Here is a 20,524-nt window from a genome sequence, read left to right on the forward strand (position 1 = left end):
CAAAGATGAGAGCTACTGCCATGGTCCCAGGAGTTTCTGGATTCGAATCCTGACAATACTGTTGTATTATTGCGTGTTATGTGTAAACTGTGTGCATTGGGCGCTTAAACTCCATCTAGTGGCGGCTGTAAACAGTCAGAATGTTATTGCTAACTACATATAGAGGACTATAAACCATACAGTAAAATGTTTATAATATAACGCTACTTTTTATATTACAAAACATTTAATTTTAAAATAATTGTACTTTTTAAATGTCTAAGGGCCTGTACACATCTGTGTCATTGTTTCTGTTGCTCTGCTTCGTCAGTGGAGCAAGATGGCAAATACCGGAAGCATCGGTTCCGTTGCATGACACCATTGGCACCTGACGGAACCCATTAAATTTAATGGGTTCTCTCGGATTTCCATCATGGTGTCCGGAAAAAATAGTGCAGCATGCTTCTCTATTGTTTTCAGTATTTTTGGGTGGGTCTGTTAGGTAGGCCATTGACGGAGCATCCAACACAGATGTGAACAGGCCCTATCTCCTCAGTTTTGTATGAGCTGTATGCATGTTTTGATGGCACAAGTTCCACATTTTTTATTCTGTTTTGGGAAGGATGTATTAATTTTCATGTTTGATGGCCGTTTTTCCTTTTCCACAGTTCTACTAAAATTATTACTCTTGTTCTAAACAGTATAAAGGCTTCAATTATGTAAAATGTACATGTAAATGTACAGCATAATTTTGGTTAATAGAATTCCCCTTTTAATGTTAACTGAAGTTTAAATGTTGAAATAAAAGTATATAAATAATTTTGTATACTCCTGTCCGAAAGCTGCACAGAGAAACCCTAAAAGCGTAATGACTTCTCTACTACAATGGTCCTATAATCGTCTGTTATTCCTGTGCCGTATCTATTATTCATTGGGATCATTTCATGACATGTAATAATCTAGAACTCTGCACGTGTAATGAGAAAAAAAAAATCCATTATGGCTTGAAAAACATTTTCGACTTTTATGTCCTGGAACTTTGCTTTTGATAGCATTTGGCTTTTAGGAATAATAACGCCCTAGATAAAGTTATTTTGCTTGTTGCCTATATTTTGGTCATTGCTTTAGAATTATTTGTCCTCTGTCCTATAACTAGTATGTTATGTAGTCTCCCTTTTGTGCACTGAAAGTTAAATTATATTCTATCATTAACATAAATCCATTTATTTTAAATCCTAGTAACAATTTGTTACATTACACAATCAGACTTGCATCTCATTTGCAAAATAAAGAATAGCTAAGAAAATATGCAATACATGCTGTTCAACTAATGTGACATAAATTATTAAAAGTAATTCATTAAAATACCACTTTGCATCCTAATACAGAAATGTAATACACATAATTAATCTGCTTTAAACTTGCCTACATTTGGGTTGCATATATTAAAGCCATCCCATGTAATATTAATTTTACTATTGTGCATGTTAGGCTGGATTCACACGAGCATGTTCGGTCCGTAAAGGAGGGAACCTATTTCGGCCGCAAGTCCCAGACCGAACACACTGCAGGGAGCCGGGCTCCTAGCATCATAGTTATGTACAACGCTAGGAGTCCCTGCCTCTCCGTGGAACTAGTCCCGTACTGATTCGTGATTACAGCACGAAACAGTTGTCCCGCAGCGAAGCTGGGACTTCTAGCGTCATACATAACTATGATGCTAGGAGCCCGGTCTCCTCAGTGTGTTCGGTCCAGGACTTGCGGCCGAAATACGTTCCGTCCTTTACGGACCGAACATGCTCGTGTAAATCCAGCCTTACAGTGAACTTTCCTAGCAAAGTGATCAAAGAGTATTGTAACCAAGTGAAAAGTGTTTTAAAACTGAACTGATCCTTGTTATTCTGGGCATACAGTCAATCGGGCACAGCAATTTCAGTGGAATTGACTGACAAACTAATGAGTATGGGAGCAACTCGACAGTCCCTGGCAGCAAATTGTGGGGACAGAAGGAACGAGCATGTTCAATTTCAACACGCCCATTCCTTATTTATTTTTATTTTTTTGTGCGGGAGATAATCTACTACCGGAGGTGTTTGGCAGTGGCTTTTTCCCCTCTCTCCATTGAATTAAATATGTGCGCCCGAGGGAGATAGCAAGTCTTTAGCTGGCAGCTATATATGACCGCTATATATTGTGTATGGCCAGCTTTACAGTAGCACTAGAATAAGGCAATGAAGGAGGGAGATAAGTAGTGGATTTGTGGATTGAAAGCACTCTATTTGACACAGATGTACCATCTCTCTCTGAGGATTCAATACACTTTCCTTCGGCCCTGTATTTTAAATCCAAATGTCTTCTGTGCCGAGGTGGAAAGCTTAAAGATCATGTGAAAACCCTGTTAGTTCAAGTGTAAAGATCATCCTTGTGACTCTTGTAAGCGCTTGCGCTATATATACATATATACAGTGAAGGAAATAAGTATTTTCTCCCTTGCTCATTTTTTAAGTTTGCCCACTGTCAAAGACATGAACAGTCTCGAATTTTTAGGCTAGGTTAATTTTACCAGTGAGAGATAGATTATATTAAAAAAAAAAAAAAAAAAACAGAAAATCACATTGTCAAAATTATATATATTTATTTGCATTGTGCACAGAGAAATAAGTATTTGATCCCTTTGGCAAACAAGACTTAATACTTGGTGGCAAAACCCTTGTTGGCAAGCACAGCAGTCAGACGTTTTTTGTAGTTGATGATGAGGTTTGCACACATGTTAGATGAAATTTTGGCCCACTCCTCTTTGCAGATCATCTGTAAATCATTAAGATTTCGTGGCTGTCGCTTGGCAACTCAGATCTTCAGCTCCCTCCATAAGTTTTCGATGGGATTAAGGTCTGGAGACTGGCTAGGCCACTCCATGACCTTAATGTGCTTCTTTTTGAGCCACTCCTTTGTTGCCTTGGCTGTATGTTTCGGGTCATTGTCGTGCTAGAAGACCCAGCCACGAGCCATTTTTAATGTCCTGGTGGAGGGAAGGAGGTTGTCACTCAGGATTTGACGGTACATGACTCCATCCATTCTCCCATTGATGCGGTGAAGTAGTCCTGTGCCCTTAGCAGAGAAACACGCCCAAAACATAATGTTTCCACCTCCATGCTTGACAGTGGGGACGGTGTTCTTTGGGTCATAGGCAGCATTTCTCTTCCTCCAAACACAGCGAGTTGAGTTAATGCCAAAGAGCTCAATTTTAGTCTCATCTGACCACAGAACCTTCTCCCAATCACTCTCAGAATCATCCAGATGTTCATTTGCAAACTTCAGACGGGCCTGTACATGTGCCTTCTTGAGCATGCCTTCTTGTATGTCTTCCATTTTCTTACTATTGCACCAACAGTTGTCTCCTTCTCACCCAGCGTCTTACTTATGGTTTTGTAGCCCATTCCAGCCTTGTGCAGGTCTATGATCTTGTCCCTGACATCCTTAGAAAGCTCTTTGGTCTTGCCCATGTTGTAGAGGTTAGAGTCGGACTGATTAATTGAGTCTGTGGACAGGAGTCTTTTATACAGGTGACCATTTAAGACAGCTGTCTTTAATGCAGGCACCAAGTTGATTTGGAGCGTGTAACTGGTCTGGAGGAGGCTGAACTCTTAATGGTTGGTAGGGGATCAAATACTTATTTCTCTGTGCACAATGCAAATAAATATATATAATTTTGACTGATTTTCTTTTTTTTTTTTTTTTTTTTAATATATAATCTATCTCTCACTGGTAAAATTAACCTAGCCTAAAAATTCTAGACTGTTCATGACTTTGACAGTGGGCAAACTTACAAAATCAGCAAGGGATCAAATACTTATTTCCTTCACTGTATCTATATCTCTCTGTATCTATATATATATATATATATATATATATATATATATATATATATATATATATATATATATAAATAAATGGTTTTCCAGCTCTAATGAAAAGTTCTGGCAGCTGCTTATGGCCTAAAATAACAAATATTCCCATGCTCACCTTTTTAGGCTTTTTTTTGCGGACGTTGACATGCCGTAGATTCAGAATCTTCATTTTCACACAGCTTTTCTACAAATTTTTCCGCAGAGCAAGGACGTGATTTGTTGAAACATCATCCACTTTGAGGCTGCTGTAATACGCTGTGGAATTTCCGCACTGAAAATCTAGACCGAAATTCTGCAGCAAATATGGAAGCCTTAATGATACCCATGTAATGAAGTGTTGTACTGTAAACGGAATGTGATGGTGCAGCCAGTGATTAGTTGCAGTTGTCACGTGTTAGTAAGGGGCACATCATCACTGCGGCAAACTAAGCAGAGACTGGCAGGGGATCCTGGCACCATAGGCGCTAGAGCACTGAGAGATTTAAAAAATAAATATGGACTTATTTGTTATTTTAGCTCTAAAGCAGCTAGAGGGCAAAAAACAACTTTTCAGAGCTGGTATTCTTTGTCACCAACCACTCTTCGGTAATACTGTATTGGTGAGATTAAGACAGCAGTCCAGGAAAATGGACCGCCACAAACCACCATGTGTGCTCAATAAGTTCCGATTTTTAAAAGCTATTTAAAAGGGAATGTTACAGGGCATATTTCTTTATATAGGGTCGATTTGAAGTGTAAACTTTTAAAGCTGGGCTTGTCTAGTAGAAGAGTTAAATATGGCAACATTGACCAAATCCAAAAGGAATACGAGAAACAGCTTTTGTGTGCAACGGTCTAAAGGCAGCCAGCCTGGTGTTCAGCGCATTGGACATTATAATGAGAAAACTTCATGCTTTTGTTGGAAAGCTGGAATGATTGAATCTAGAAATATTTGAAGATTGGCTGCTGCTAAAATCCAGCCAAACCTTCATTGCTCAGTATTGACACAGAATAATACTAGCTATCTGCAAGCCTAAGTTAATTAAATCTTGGAAGGTCCTTTGGGTGGCTAGCACTGCCTGGTGTAGTGTTCAGAAGAGAATCGTGTGTCACACACAAATGAAGTATGCACATTCAGATGCAAGTGATTTCCCATTACATATTCGTGTTTTCAGCAGCGCAGAAGCCGTTATATACAGTTTATATGGGTTATCGATACTGTGAAATGTCACATCTGATACAGTTCTAATACTGCACGCTGAAATTCTGATCTAGTGAATGGAAACTATATAGTTACACACTGTACGTTATGCCAGCAATAAACATGAACGAACTTGAATTATGCATCTCTGTTGTAAAAGATCTTTGTTTTTCAGATAGATTTTGACCGTATGTGTTTTTTCATTTTAGTCGTCATCTCTTTTCATCAACTTGACTTGCTGCTATATATATATATATATATATATATATATATATATATATAGATACACACACACACACACACACACACACACACACACACATATGGTGTCATACAATAGCCTTTTATGTGTGCGCTTTCAGGTCCTTGTATGTCATAATAAGGTTTGGACTTATACATGGCAGAAGCCATTATACTTATCACGCTCCATAGAGTAGCATGGAATAACACAATATGCAACCACGCCAAGTTGAATGAAACTTTAATGCCAAGTGACAGTTGATCTCCTTGAAGTTAGTTTAATGAAATATAGGTATTTTGTTTTATTCAAGAGAAATACTGTATATGTATGTTGTTTTTTTTAATTGTATTTGATAAAAAAAAAACAATGATGGCAATGATTACAATTCTAAGTAGGCTCTGTTCACACTACCTTCATGAGTTTTGTTCTTTTATTGGCTTGGTATGGCGGATCAGTTGTTAAATTAATCTTGACTGGGGTCCGCCAGGCTTCCATTGGGGTTCTGGTGTTTTTAACAGCAAGAATACCACTACAAACTACTCTAATTAAAAAGCCTTAAAAAGTGCTAAAGATGTTACCTAAAATGATACATTCTTAAAGTAATATAACAGAAATTTATTTTAATGGATGAATTATGCTAGAAAATACTGTACGTTCAAGTCTGACCTTATAACAATAAGCTTTTTTTATTTTTTTGCATTTTGTCAGAATTTTTTTTGTTAGTTATTTACAGCGTGAGTAATAACAAGAAACATTTAAACAAATGTTGCCTCCTACCAGCCATAATTATTTGATTTTGATTGGATCGTGTCATTTTTGTTCATGTATAATTTACTGCTAATTTGTAAGGAATTTTATTATTCTTTTATGGGTAACTTTTTTTTTTCCCCCCTTGTAATTAACCCCACCATCTTGGTCATCTAGACTCACCTTCCCACTTGGGTTGGTTAGCTTGTTTTTTAGTTACATAGTTGTATGACTCATATTCATACAATGTGTCATCTCTGTGTGTTGCAAAATATTAAAACCAGATTGTAGACTGACACAAGAATATTGTTCTTACAAAGTATGATTTTAAAATACCGAAGTATCATATTAAAAGGATAGGTAATGATAGATTTTGAGATGACCGATTCATGTAAAATAATTGTGGCTGATTCATTTAAATTTTTTTGCAATTTAGTTGTTATATGGACACTGCAAAAAACGCTCACTCACTAGGACATATTAGCAAGAGAAAAGAGTGCAAAATATGTGACTGTCAAAGGTGTGAAAAGGTGTCAGGCTGTCCTCGCACGTGAACCGTAATGTTCTGTGAATGTAATATTTTACTCCAGTACATTTTAAACTTTACATTGATACTTCTGCGAAACTATTAGTCATAGTCTTCATTTCTCTCCCTCTTTCTTTCTGTTACACTCACAATTCCATAACTGAGAGCCTGATGAAGACGCCAGTCCGGCGTTGAAACGCGTAGCTTGTCGACCTGTATTTTTATTTTAATTATTAAACTAATTATTTAGTTTCTCTTATTAGCAGTGCCTTTTGTGGTCCTTTTTTTTTTTTTCCCTCCTTTGTGCATAACTGAAAAACAGCTGATTTAGTTTTATGTTAAAAACATATGACTATTTAGCATTTTTTATACTAAAGTATACATGGTACATGGAGTCCTCAGTTAATCTATATGAATACTTTTTCATTATTTACCTAAAAGAATAACCGTTTTAAAATATATATATATATATTTTTTCAAAACACGAGACCAAAATCCTGTGCTATTCAGATGCCGGTAACGGAGGCGACAAATGTTCTGATTAGACTCGGGGTGATTAGGATGTGCAACTGCTCATCTTCACACAGCATTAATAGAAAAAAGACCCCCTATAAGGGACATTAAAGAGGCTCTGTCACCAGATTTTGCAACCCCTATCTGCTATTGCAGCAGATCGGCGCTGCAATGTAGATTACAGTAACGTTTTTATTTTTTTAAAACGAGCATTTTTGGCCAAGTTATGACCATTTTTGTATTTATGCAAATGAGGCTTGCAAAAGTACAACTGGGCGTGTTTACAGTAAAAGTACAACTGGGCGTGTATTATGTGCGTACATCGGGGCGTGTTTACTTCTTTTACTAGCTGGGCGTTCGGAATGGGAGTGTATGATGCTGACGAATCAGCATCATCCACTTCTGTTCGTTAACACCCAGCTTCTGGCAGTGCAGACACACAGCGTGTTCTCGAGAGATCACGCTGTGACGTCACTCACTTCCTGCCCCAGGTCCTGCATCGTGTCGGCCACATCGGCACCAGAGGCTACAGTTGATTCTGCAGCAGCATCAGCGTTTGCAGGTAAGTAGCTACATCGACTTACCTGCAAACGCCGATGCTGCTGCAGAATCAACTGTAGCCTCTGGTGCCGATGTGTCCTCGCTCGTCCGACACGATGCAGGACCTGGGGCAGGAAGTGAGTGACGACACAGCGTGATCTCTCGAGAACACGGCTGTGTCTGCACTGCCAGAAGCTGGGCGTTCTGACGAGAAGTGGATGATACTTCTATACACAACGCCCAGCTAGTAAAAGAAGTAAACACGCCCAGATGTAACACACATAATACACGCCCACTTGGACTTTTACTTTAAACACGCCTCATTTGCATAAATACAAAAATGGTCATAACTTAAAATAAAAACGTTACTGTAATCTACATTGCAGCGCCGATCTGCTGCAATAGCAGATAGGGGTTGCAAAATCTGGTGACAGAGCCTCTTTAAGGGAGCACATATCATTTGTTCTTTATACTTGTATTTTAAATAGAGAATTTTTCTTTTAAAACACAAAGATATACCAATTGAGAGTTGACCAAAAAATGCTAGAGGTACAATATTCCATAAGATGAGTAAAAATATGATACACATTTCGTAGATTACATGACAGGAAGCCGTGGATAGCAAAAAAAATTAAGTAATTAAAAGGCAGTGTATCAATGCAAAGTATGAAAGGGCAATAACAGAACAAACACCTAGAGAGAGAAGCCGAGGAAGGAGAAGGGATGGAAGGGGGCCCATACCCAGGGGCGAGTGGAGGGAGAACATGTAGAGTACAGTTTTTCAAAGGAGGTCCAGGTTTGGTGAGCACATTTGTTTTAACAAGGGTTAAAACATGTAGAAAAGTTCCCGTACCACAACCCTGAGAAGTTGGATAGGGGGAGAGATGACTGAAACAGGCTACAATTTTTCTTCCTCCTAAACCCTTGGTTATAAATATCCTAGATGACAGCTTTGATTCTATTTATAGTATTTGGTATCCGTTTATATGTTGTTCATCGCACCTGTTAACCAACATCTTGACTTCGTCAGAATACGTCTGCATATCATGCGGATGGTTTTGATTAGCTGAAAGATTGACAGCTTGCGAACTCCACTGAACAATGCTGGATGAAATTTTTGGAGCAAGTGGTGTTGTATTCAGCTTGATACATATTTTGTTTTCTCTGAAGCTCAATCAATAGTTACATAACCCAAAATATCATTAATCAAGACATTCTACTTTGTATGTTCTTTGTACTGAAGATCGTATTTTTTATTGAATTTCGAACAATGGTTTAAAAATGTAACTTAATGTTAAAGGAGTGATCAAGCTTCTTTTTTTTTTTGTTGCTTTTTTGTGGTTAAAGTAGGGTGCGGTAAGGGCCTTAAAATAACCACTAGTCCTTATATGTTGCTATTTTTTGTAATCCCTGTCTTCCTAAAGTTGTATTAGATACCAGATCTTATTTGTAAAATAAATTAAAGCTACTAGTATATAAAGCATGATGTGTAGTAACTGGAGATCCTCTATGGTGTACTAATCCGACAATGTGAAATGCAAATCTTCAGTAGAATATACTAGAAAGTAATGCAGAGAAAAGGTGGACTGTGAGTGAATTGGCTTCTCCGTGTTTTGTGGCATGGTAAAAATCATCATGGAGATTTTTTTTTGTACATGTTGATTACTCCTGTGTTCAACCACAACTCCTGTTTTGTTTTTTTATCATTAATTGCAATTGTGGGGTGCTGATGCGTTACCATAGCAGCGGAGGGCTCAACAAATGCCCCCAGCACTGCCTCTTACATGTCAGTGTAAGGGTGAGAACACATGGAGTAGCAGCCACACACGGCCAAAACGAAGCCAACTTTTAGAATGGCCACACGAATTTGCCGGTTCAACCACAAGTATTCTAATTCTTTATACAAGCGATTAAAGAATTGCTGAGTCAAGTCCCCTAGTGGGACAAATTTTTTAGAAATAAAGTACAGTCATGTTTAATAAAACTTAATTTAAGAAAAGACCCTCCCCCCAATAAAAAAATAAATAAAACCCTTTTTATTAAAAATTATTATTTCTTTTTAAATAGTTCACCATAAAAACATATATAGATAGTACCAGAGTGGCTTATCTATAATGCAATACAATGAAGGTAGCCAAGTGCACTGGTTTCATTTAATACCAGCAAAAACAGTGTAAGAGACAGTAACCGGCATACCTTAGGCAGGATTCACACAACAGGGTCCCGCCCGAGTGTCGGCCGGTAAAATCGGCCATTTTGCCCGGCCGGTTTGCATAAAGTTTTGCATCCGCTCCGGGCCGGGCAGATCTGGACAGTGACATCAGCGGCAACTCCTGAAGGGGAATCCCCATGTGTTCGGGGATTCCGCTTCAGGAGTTTCCCCTGATGTCACTACCCAAATATGGACAGAGACATCAAGCGCTCTGTCCAGGAGCGGAATCCCCGAAAACACGGGGATTCCGCTCCTTCGAGGAGCTAAAGTGGGGCTAGCACATAGCAGAGCGGGGAGATACCTCCCTGCTCTGCTATAGTGGTGTCGCTACAGTAGTAGCAGCAGCTGCTAGTGGCACCATGGAAGGTGTCGCCGGGCCAGGGCGCTTTTAAAACAAGCAGGGGAAGGGAGCCAGCGCAGTGCTCCCTTCCACCTGCTGTACACCCCGGCCCTGCCACACAGTGTACAGCGTAGCCATTCGTCCGAATGGCATCAACTCCTCCTCACATGCATTCTGCACTGTGAGGAGGAGGAGATAGAGCGCAAGCGATGGAAAACCCGGCCATCACTTGGGACACATTCCGGTGATGGCCGTGTATTACCCGGCCCCATAGACTTCTATGGGAGCCGGGCGGCCGGGTACCCGGCCGAAAATAGAGCATGACCTATTTTTTGACGGCCGGTTTTCCCGGCCGTTAAAAAATCGGTCGTGTGAATAGCCCCATTAGGGGTCTATTATTCCTAATGCAGCCGGGTGCCGGCCGATTTTATGAATGCCGGTATGTGCACACAGGGCAGATTAGCTATAGATTTTCTGCGACGGATTTCATTGTGGAATATCTGCAGCGTATGACAGTATCAGCAAAGTGGATGAGGTTTTAACAAATCTCATCCGCACACTGCGTAAATATGTGCAGAAATTACTTGCGGTGCGGTTTCTCAATCTGCAGTGTGTCAGTTTCTCTTGCAAAAATGCTGCAAAATTTCCGCACAGAAGTTCGGGTCGGAAATTCCGCCCCCTATGCACATACAGATGTAGCCGTCTTTATCTTGACTTTTACCGCATTACATTCGCAATGGCAAGATCCTTTATCTTTACTTTTTCAATGGCTTTTGTTGTGTGAGATCACGCTGTAGCAAGTTATCAGTCAAGATAAAGATGGCTACGTCCGTACCTTTTACAGTATATACAAAAGACAATATTTGTGATCATGACCTCTTAGAAATCAATGGTGTAGACACTTTGTGACAAATAACCTTCTCTGTATATCATACAAAATGGATCACATGCAATACATCAAGCTTATGGAACTTATAATTCCTTTGCATAACCTGTGTACTGAGGATAAAATGATATAAAATAAGATAAAAAATTATATACAAATAAAAAATGTGCTAAATTCAATAAAAATAATACAAAAAAAATGCAAATTACCAATTCCTTTTTTTAAAAGCTTATTGCGTATTTCTTCTAAAGAATGTATATCCAAAATCTATTTACTATATATGACTTTGTTAGACAGGCTATGAGTAATACTTATCAATGTTGTGATAAAGCACAATATATATTGGACATGGTTTTTTTTTGCAATCCGTTCCATATCCAGGGCTAAAACTTATAGACAACCTTGGGGCCCTTGCGGTGTCTTCTATATAACAGTACCATTCTGCCACTAATAGGTTGAGGTATTATTGCAAATACATTGTAGCTTAATACGTTGGTGTGGCTTCATTAAGTGCCGTGTTTAATAAAATTCTGTGTTACTTCAAATAGTCTAAGGTCTAATGCACACGACCGTTGTGCCACTCGGGCCATTTTTGACGGCATCCGAGTGGTACCCAATAGTCTTCACGGACCCATTCACTGTAGCGGGTGAATCAGGTCCGTGAAAAATAGTCAGCGTCTCCGATCCGAGGAAAGATAGAACATGTCCTAGCTTTCCTCAGATCACTGACAGGACTCGGATGGCACTCACAGTCGTGTGCATGAGGTGTCATACTTTGTCATTCAATATGTTTAGGATATATGATGGCACCACTTATCCATCTGCATAGCCGATTAAATACAGATGTAGTCATCTTTAAATTGATTCTGATAACTTGCTGCAGCGTGATATCACACAACAAAAGCCATTGAAAAGTCATTGAAAAAGTCAAGATAAGAGATCTAGCCATTGTTTATTTAATGCGTTAAAAGTCCAGGTAAAGACGGCTACATCTGTATATCCTGTTTGACGTAAACGACGTTACTCACGATACTTTGCGTCTTATCGATATTTCTAAAGTCTCGTGTTCCGTGGCAAAAAAAAAAAAAGTTAATTTGCACGGCAGATTCCTCTTGGTGGTAAACTTTGGCTAGTCGCGTTTCGAACCGAACCAAACTGGATTTGTTTTGACCTAGAACATACATCTTAAAAACATATGGATAACTGGTTAGATCTAATCCAGGTTTTATATGTCCCAATCAAAGTTGCTGCATACTACAATTTTAATGAAAAATGTGTACAAGTGTAAAAACTATATGTGTATACCCTAGTAGGATGATGATTATAACAATATTAAATATTTTTCTATTCTAAAAACAGTAGAATATGAATATAGAAAACTATGAAAACAGTGGTTGGAAGTTATGCACAGTGGGACCTATTTTTAGGGATAAAATAATACATTTATATATTTGGATCCAATAATTGGGCATTTATTCATTGGTGAACCATTCTTTATTATTTGTCCATCTTAATACAACACACACATTACATCTCATTTACCCCGTTCAACTTATCTTTCATATATTTATCGTATTGTCAGTTTTGCTCTTTCTTAAAAAAGGATTCTAAATTGTAATTCTGTGTCTTATATTTTCTTTGAAATGTATAATTCAATTTCAGCTGTTTCATAAATACATATTACATGGCCCAAATATTGGGTTTATATGTCAAAGCCACACCCATTGCAAACACTCTGCCATGAAGCTGTAGATCACGCAAACGCACAGAGCAGGGCCGCTAAATGCAGAAGCGCATTTCACCGGTCCTTTATTGCATAACTCATTCCAAAATGCCTCTAGTAGCAACATCAACACAAAAACTGTGTGTCGGGAGCTTCATGAAATGGGTTTCCATAGTTGAACAGCTGCACACAAGCCTAAGATCATGATGCACAATGCCAAGCGTCAGCTGGAGTGGTGTAAAGCATGCCGTCACTGGACTCTGGAGCACTGGAAACATGTCTAGAGTTATAAATTACATTTCTCTATATTGCAGTCTGTTAGATAAGTCTTGGTTTGGCTGATTTCCAGAAGAACGCTATCTACCATACGGTGTATATGTTGATGGGGAAGTCGAAAGCACTGTATACTGTTTATTCACATTCAGTACCTAAATGTAGATCAAGTGTGTTGTGTTAAATCTGCACATCATCAAATCAGCCGATATGGAGGAGACACATTGATTTTTTTACTTTACATCTTTATGGACTACTATATGATACTTGCCTACATTTCAACCCAAAATCATGAGACATTTTTAAGCCTCATCCCCAGTAAACTGCCACCCAAAACTGCCAGCATTGCCCCGTCAAAGCCTCTTTTGTGGTTTGGCTCGTGGGACTGTCAGATAACATACAGAAGTAAATAAATTTAGCCTCTCCATGCATTACTATGGTTTATGAACAATTTTTGTTAAAAATATTGGTCTCCTTAATAACTCTGTATCTGACAGATGTTAGTAGTGCAGCCTCAGGCTCAAATAATCCTATCCAATAATAGAAGCAAGATATTCTAAATTGTTTTTCACATTTTTTCCTCTAAAGTCAAATAAGCTGTGCCATAAATTGGTGCAGATTGAGTCGTGTGAACTGTACTGCAGTTTTTAAATCCGGGGTGGGCCTATCATATGTGCAAACTGTGACCTGGGGCCCATGTAGTTAATAAGGCCCACTTTCTCCTTCAAAAAGCAGCTTCCTAGTGTTTAAGAGATTGCATGCAAGAGACTGAGCGAATGACTTACATGGCTTAGAATTACTGGTGGTTTGTAGAAGACACATAAAGGGGTGCTCTTTGCTGAGTTATTCGAGTTTAAAGTCTATTTACACCTTTTGAAATTTTCTTTTTTTTTTTATAAAATTGTCCGTCAGTGTGATTTGTTGCAACTTCCTAAATACATTTTATTAAAAATCATTTTTACTTTTTAAAATACAGCTGCTTTGTATACTGTATACTGAGCAGCTGTATCTAGTGCTTAAACCTGTATCTGTCAACTCAGCGGGACCCGCTGTCACTGAACCCGTCAGTCCCGGGGACCTGACGGATTCAGGTCTTATTGAGTGATACAGCTGCTCTGTATACAGAATACAAAGCAGCTGTATCTCCAAAAGTAAAAATTATTTTTAATAAAATGTATTTAGGAAGTTGCACCAATCACACTGCACAGTTTTATTTAAAAAAATGTCAAAAGTACACACAGCCTTCAAGTGTTCTCGCACGGGGGCACTGTACTGTCTGTCTGCCCCAGGGTTAAATACTGTAGGTTGCTGTGAATATTTTAATTTGACGTTGCTTTTTAGTAATTCACATCGAATGTTCATCAAAGGACTTCACTTAACATATTTTATTATTTAACCTTCTCTAAGGTTTAAATTGTCAATTTCATCAAGTCATTATACAGCATTCATTCTGTAAGTACTATTCGCATTTAGTCGGAGGCTAATTCATTACTAAGATCCAGAAGAGAGAAACACATTTTCAAATTGGTATTTATTCAAATTGCAAATATTCACGACAGATCGTTTTTCTTCATTATCAGTTAGATATGTGTATCATGCTAGAATTCAAGCTCCAATTTTTAGGTAAACATTTGTAAACTAAAACATTTTGTTCCACATATGTGAGCAGCATACAGTATTTCAAATGCTCTTTTTAGACTCCTGGTTAAACGACACATCAGTAAACACTATAGATGAAACTTTCATACAATATTTTGTGCAATTTTCATCTCCATCCTGAAACTGTTGAACAGATGATTTGCGAATTAAAGGGGTATTCCCAACTAAAACATTTAAGGCATATCCACAAAACACCCTATAAATGTCAGATTAACACAGGTCCCAGTAATGAGACCTATGCCTATCCCCAAAATGGGGTTCACCAGAACCCTGCCCCTTACAAGGGGGCCACCGCATCCAGACGGAGAATGAATTAGAATGAGAGATGACCGTGCATGTGTATGGCTCTCTCCACTCATTACTATGGGCGTTACAAATACAATAAAGCAAGTAGGCGCCGATACATCTTTTACCAGGCAGAACAGGGTTCACCCCCGTTCTAGGAAAAGGTGCGGGTTCCAGTGCTGGGACCCACATCTATCAGACATTTTATGGCATATCCTGTGGATATGCCATAAATATTTCAGTGCGGAATACCACTTTAACACAATATTGAATTTTTCTGTTGGTGACATGCTTGTGGCTCTTCAGCTATGCTACTGTATGTGATGTTGTGTACATTTTTTTCCCCAAATGGCTAGAATCGTTGGCTGTTGATATCATAGCTGCTACTTCTACCAGCAGTCTACCAATAAGAAAACATTAACATTGTGTGCACCGTAAATAACTACATGATTGAAAGCCAGCCAAATTCAGAACTCTCATCATGGCAATACCTGCATATTCTTGAAGCATCATGATAACATTATGTTTTACATCTTTGCTTACACCTGATATATGAAGAGTATACTTCCATGCGTGAATCAAAATGTTGTCAACCATGAGAAATACTTCATCATTCATTGTTGATCATTTGGCCAATTTTCTTTGCGATCGGCGATCACACATTTATTGTATTAATCCCAATGATAATCACTTGTTATAATGGGGCCATAAAATAATGTCCTCGCCTTCAGAGACATTAGGAAAAGTGTTTGGCTATTACATGTTCCTGGATGTAATTCCGCTGCGGTTTGGAGCTCGGAGAAGGAATGTTATACTGGTTTGGGTGGTTGCTTCTACATGGCTGATGCAGAGACAACCTAAGGATTTTTTACAGGACTGAGAGTTATTTCCACGTTGGTAAAACTATGCAAAGTATAGACATGTGGCAGGTTATTTTACAGTTTTCAGTTATTTACAAAAAGGGGGGAATTTGCTAAAACTGGTGTTTCATACGCCAATTTTAATCGAAAGAAAGTTGGAGTAAAATGCGCTAAAATTGTTGAAAGCCGCACCTTAAAAAAATTTGTGCATCGCTGGCAGTCCTTGCGCCACAATATCTATGCCAGGAAGGAGCTGGCATTGATTTGCGCTATGATTTATATAAATTATAGTAAATTTATTATGCCACGTGGCACTTCCCACTCCTGATAAGCCCCAACCACTTTTTGAAAAGTGGCAGAGGCGGTATATTAATTGAAAAGCCTCAACATTTTTGCGCAAATTGGGACTTTGCTACACTAGAAAACTGGCGTAGAGTGCTAAATAAATCCCCCCCCCCCCATGTGGTATACGGTACATTTTTATATGTTGACAAGTAAAGTTTTTTTTTTTTACCTTTTTGAGTACAGTTTTAATAAACTTCACGGAAACGTAGAAAGTGAAACATTTGATTTTATCTACATCCCTTAGATCCAGATGTGCACATGACAGTCCAGAATACTGTGTTTCAATCAACAATTCTGATTAAGCCCATTCTCGAACATGGGCTTAACCCTGTGGATTAAAATGCCTATGAAAGTAAAAACTCTTTGTATATTTTATTATTTTAGGCTTCAGTCTGCCTTTTACTCTTAGCAAATTACAGCAGTGTGACCTGAAACATACAAGAATTTGTTAGTGGATATGAATTTTAATTCTGTTCCAATAAAGAGTCCGGACTACACTGTTTTGTCTATACAGGGTGGGCCATTTATATGGATACACCTAAATAAAATGGGAATGGTTGGTGATATCAACTTCCTGTTTGTGGCACATTAGTATATGGGAGGGGGGAAACTTTTCAAGCTGGGTGTTGACCATGGCGGCCATTTTGAAGTCGGTCATTTTGTATCCAACTTTAGTTTTTTCAATGGCAAGAGGGTCATGTGACACATCAAACTTATCGGGAATTTCACAAGAAAAACAATGGTGTGCTTGGTTTTAACGTTACTTTATTCTTTCATGAGTTATTTACAAGTTTCTGATAAAGATAGTGGGACTATTCTTCATCAATGGAAACCTCAAGGCCACGGGATATCTGAAATTGCTACATGATGATGTGTTTCCCTCTTTATGCACTGAAGCTGGCACGTTCCCTGAGTTTTTCCAGCAAGATGGTGCACCACCACATTATGGGTGTCAGGTCCGAGCATTCCTGGAAAGAGGATTGGTCGTCATGGGCCAGTTGAATGGCCCCCTAGGTCTCCCGATCTGACCCCCTTAGACTTTTATCTTTGGGGTCATCTGAAGGCAATTGTCTATGCTTTGAAGATACGAGATGTGCAGCAACTGAAACTACGGATACTGGAAGCCTGTGCTAGCATTTCTTCTGCGGTGTTGCTATCAGTGTGTGAAGAGTGGGAGAAGAGGGTTGCATTGACAATCCAACACAATGGGCAGCACTTTGAACACATTTTATAAGTGGTCAGAAACTTGTAAATAACTCATGAAAGAATAAAGTAACGTTAAAACCAAGCACACCATTGTTTTTCTTGTGAAATTCTCGATAAGTTTGATGTGTCACATGACCCTCTTCCCATTGAAAAAACTAAAGTTGGATACAAAATGGCCGACTTCAAAATGGCGGCCATGGTCAACACCCAGCTTGAAAAGTTTCCCCCCTCCCATATACTAATGTGCCACAAACAGGAAACCATTCCCATTTTATTTAGGTGTATCCATATAAATGGCCCACCCTGTATTATAGTTTTTATTGCTATTACATTCTATAGAAAACCACCTCAATGACCGTCCTACAACGTGGGCACATTTATGAAAACTGGCAGACTATTGAGGGGTATGCCAGTCTAAAGAACTGGTTGGCTATGCTCTGTAATCGCCAACCTGCAGCACGTGGTATATCGTGGTAAATGAGTCATACTCTGGCCATGACCTCTTTTGTCAGAGACCCTCTATAAATATGCAAAATGCCTTTTTTTTTTAATGCAATTACTCCAGAAAACTGGCGTAATTGCGTGGCTAAATCTCCTCTAGCATTGTTTAGGCGGCCAGGACAATGGCATTTACACTCTAAATACATGTCTGTTTTTCTGGATGCCATACAGTTTTGCGTGTCACTGACTGTTATATTTCACGATATTGCCAATGCAGCCATATTTATCTTCTACAATTAAATGACCGTGTAGACAATCTTCCTAATACATATGGTCACGATCGCTTTTTGATGTAATTTAACACTGTAGTTCAGACAACTATGGTAACTGTTAATGGGTTGGCCTGACCGCAATTGCAAACGCTTTTTCTCACCGGGTCCTATAGGTTTCTGCTGTCAGTCATTGGTCCAGAAGACCGAGACAGACAGAAAAAAAATACTGGTAGACCATTTTTCTGATAGATATATACCACAAAATTCTGTTCAGTGCTTTTAATGCATTCCACACAATGGTTCTCTCTATGAGGACAAAGTAGACGATGTTTTTTATACAAGTTTTATAACGCTTGCACTATAACTTGGGAGTGAAATGTACCAGTTGTAACCGCTCGGAGTATAACAGTGTTTAATTGACTTGCTGCTGGTTTTTGTCTCGTATAAATGGTCAGTTTATAAAACTGGTAATTTAATGTTCTGCGAATGCCTTCCCAGCTGTGCATAGTTTTGAAGATGAATATTGTCATCAGTGGTATTCATGTAATTCCAAACCTCAGCGTTTCCTCCTCTTAGCATGAACCCAGCTAATAAGATATTTGTCAATATTCATGCTGTGTCTCGTTGTAATTCATTTGCAGGAGGAGTGCTTCTTGAATCTCGAAGCTCCAATAGCCAGAGTATGTGGCTATGACACGCCGTTTCCTCACATCTTTGAACCTTTCTATATTCCTGATAAATGGAAGTGCTTTGATATGCTGCGAAAAATGATTAACTACTGAGCAGAGCAATACAATTTCTGTAAGTATTCCACTGCTGTGTTCTGGCTGAAAGAAATGTTTTTAAAAGTACAAATATCATTTTTTATGCCAGATGAGCTTTTCATATGTCTTTACCCAGATGTCTTCCTCCGGCTTAAGTCATAATTTAAGAATTCTTAACAAAGAAATAGAAAAGAACAGAAATACATTTTTGTGTCTTCCTACACAAGATAATGGAAATATTTGCATCCATATGCCCCTTCTCCACTTGCTCTGAATTTATGTACAGCTTCTGCATGAAGAACAGAGCAGACATTTTAAACGTTGTATAATAGGGGAAGAATTGGGGAAATAAGAAACACAAAAACATACAAACAATTTTGGCAGTCAAATATGTTTTATATATATATATATATATATATATATATTTTATGTCTCGATCAGTCAGCAGGTCCCTCCCAGAAGAGATCTATATATCCTGAGCATCTAACTAATAGGCATTGGACCAAATACTGGATAAGACTGAATATTATATTTCTAATGCAGATCAAGCAAAGTAGAAACACTGAGGGGGGAATTATTTAAGACTGGTTCTTCATACACTAGTCTTAAACTGAACTGCGCTGGTGTATAATACGCCAAATTTATTGAGGCACAAACCTCTTAATAAATTTTGCCAAAAAGTGTGCCCAAAAAAATTTTGATTTATGCCTGCTATGAGCGTAGATTTGCGCTATGTTTTACGCCAATTTCTGGAGTAACTTATAGTAAATTGGTTTGTCCTATGGAGGCCATGCCACCTCCCATTGAACCCCAAAGACTTTTATCGTCACTTTGGAAAAGTTGCAAGAGAAGCGTAAAATGGCAAAAAGTAGCAAATTATTGCAAGTATGCTACAATTATGTGACTTTTTCATTCCATAAAAGGGACATAAAACCGTTAATAAATTTCACCCTAAATGTTCAATAATTTTGCAATGTTTTTTTTTCCCCAATTTGGTGCCTGAACGAAGATCTCGGGGTATGGTGGCTGCATAGGCATTGTGTGCCTTGCTTGTCCATACAACTATCTTTAATTGCGAGCAGCATACTGTGGTCTTTATGTTCACAACTTGTCCATAGCGCGAAAAGTTTCAGTATGTCTAAGACAACCCCTTTCCATGCCTTATTAAGGCATATGGACAGACCAGGACTGGCTTCATTTTACGAAGGGGTTGTCATGGTGATCACCATGACATTAAAATGATAGGTTTTCTCAGAATAGTGTTTTATGACATGTCAATAGGACCTGATCATTAGGGACAACCTACTTCTCAGAAGAACGGGCATGGGAGCTCTTCATTGAAATCAATACGGGAGTTATAAAAAACTGAGTGAAAGCATTTACAACTTTATTCTATTACTTTTAATGAAAAGCATTTTAAACACCGTAAACATTGATCAGCATTTCTATTGTTTTTTTGTTTTTTAATATGGAGAATTTATTTTAATTACATTATACTTTGTAACATTATATATGTTTTTGTTATTCATAAATTGTATTTAAATGTGCGTGATATTAACTTTTTATTATTATTCAACATTTATCGCTGTCGTTTGAAGATTAAATGTGTTTCTTTTTATTAACA

The 20,524-nt window shown here is 38.3% G+C and overlaps 1 protein-coding gene across 2 annotated transcripts in view; it reads left to right on the top strand.

Annotated features, from left to right (window-relative positions):
• Positions 1-20,524, top strand: part of BCKDHB (branched chain keto acid dehydrogenase E1 subunit beta) — a 281,425-nt gene that overhangs the window by 256,606 nt on the left and 4,295 nt on the right. For both annotated transcript variants that reach the window (XM_075862066.1, XM_075862065.1), the window contains exon 10: positions 18,778-18,937. In XM_075862066.1, coding sequence (XP_075718181.1) covers positions 18,778-18,918 — 141 coding nt within the window. In that variant the 3' untranslated portion in view covers positions 18,919-18,937. The remainder of the gene's footprint in view (positions 1-18,777; positions 18,938-20,524) is intronic.

The sequence above is a fragment of the Rhinoderma darwinii genome, chromosome 4, assembly GCF_050947455.1.
Source record: "Rhinoderma darwinii isolate aRhiDar2 chromosome 4, aRhiDar2.hap1, whole genome shotgun sequence".
Lineage (NCBI taxonomy): Eukaryota > Metazoa > Chordata > Amphibia > Anura > Rhinodermatidae > Rhinoderma > Rhinoderma darwinii.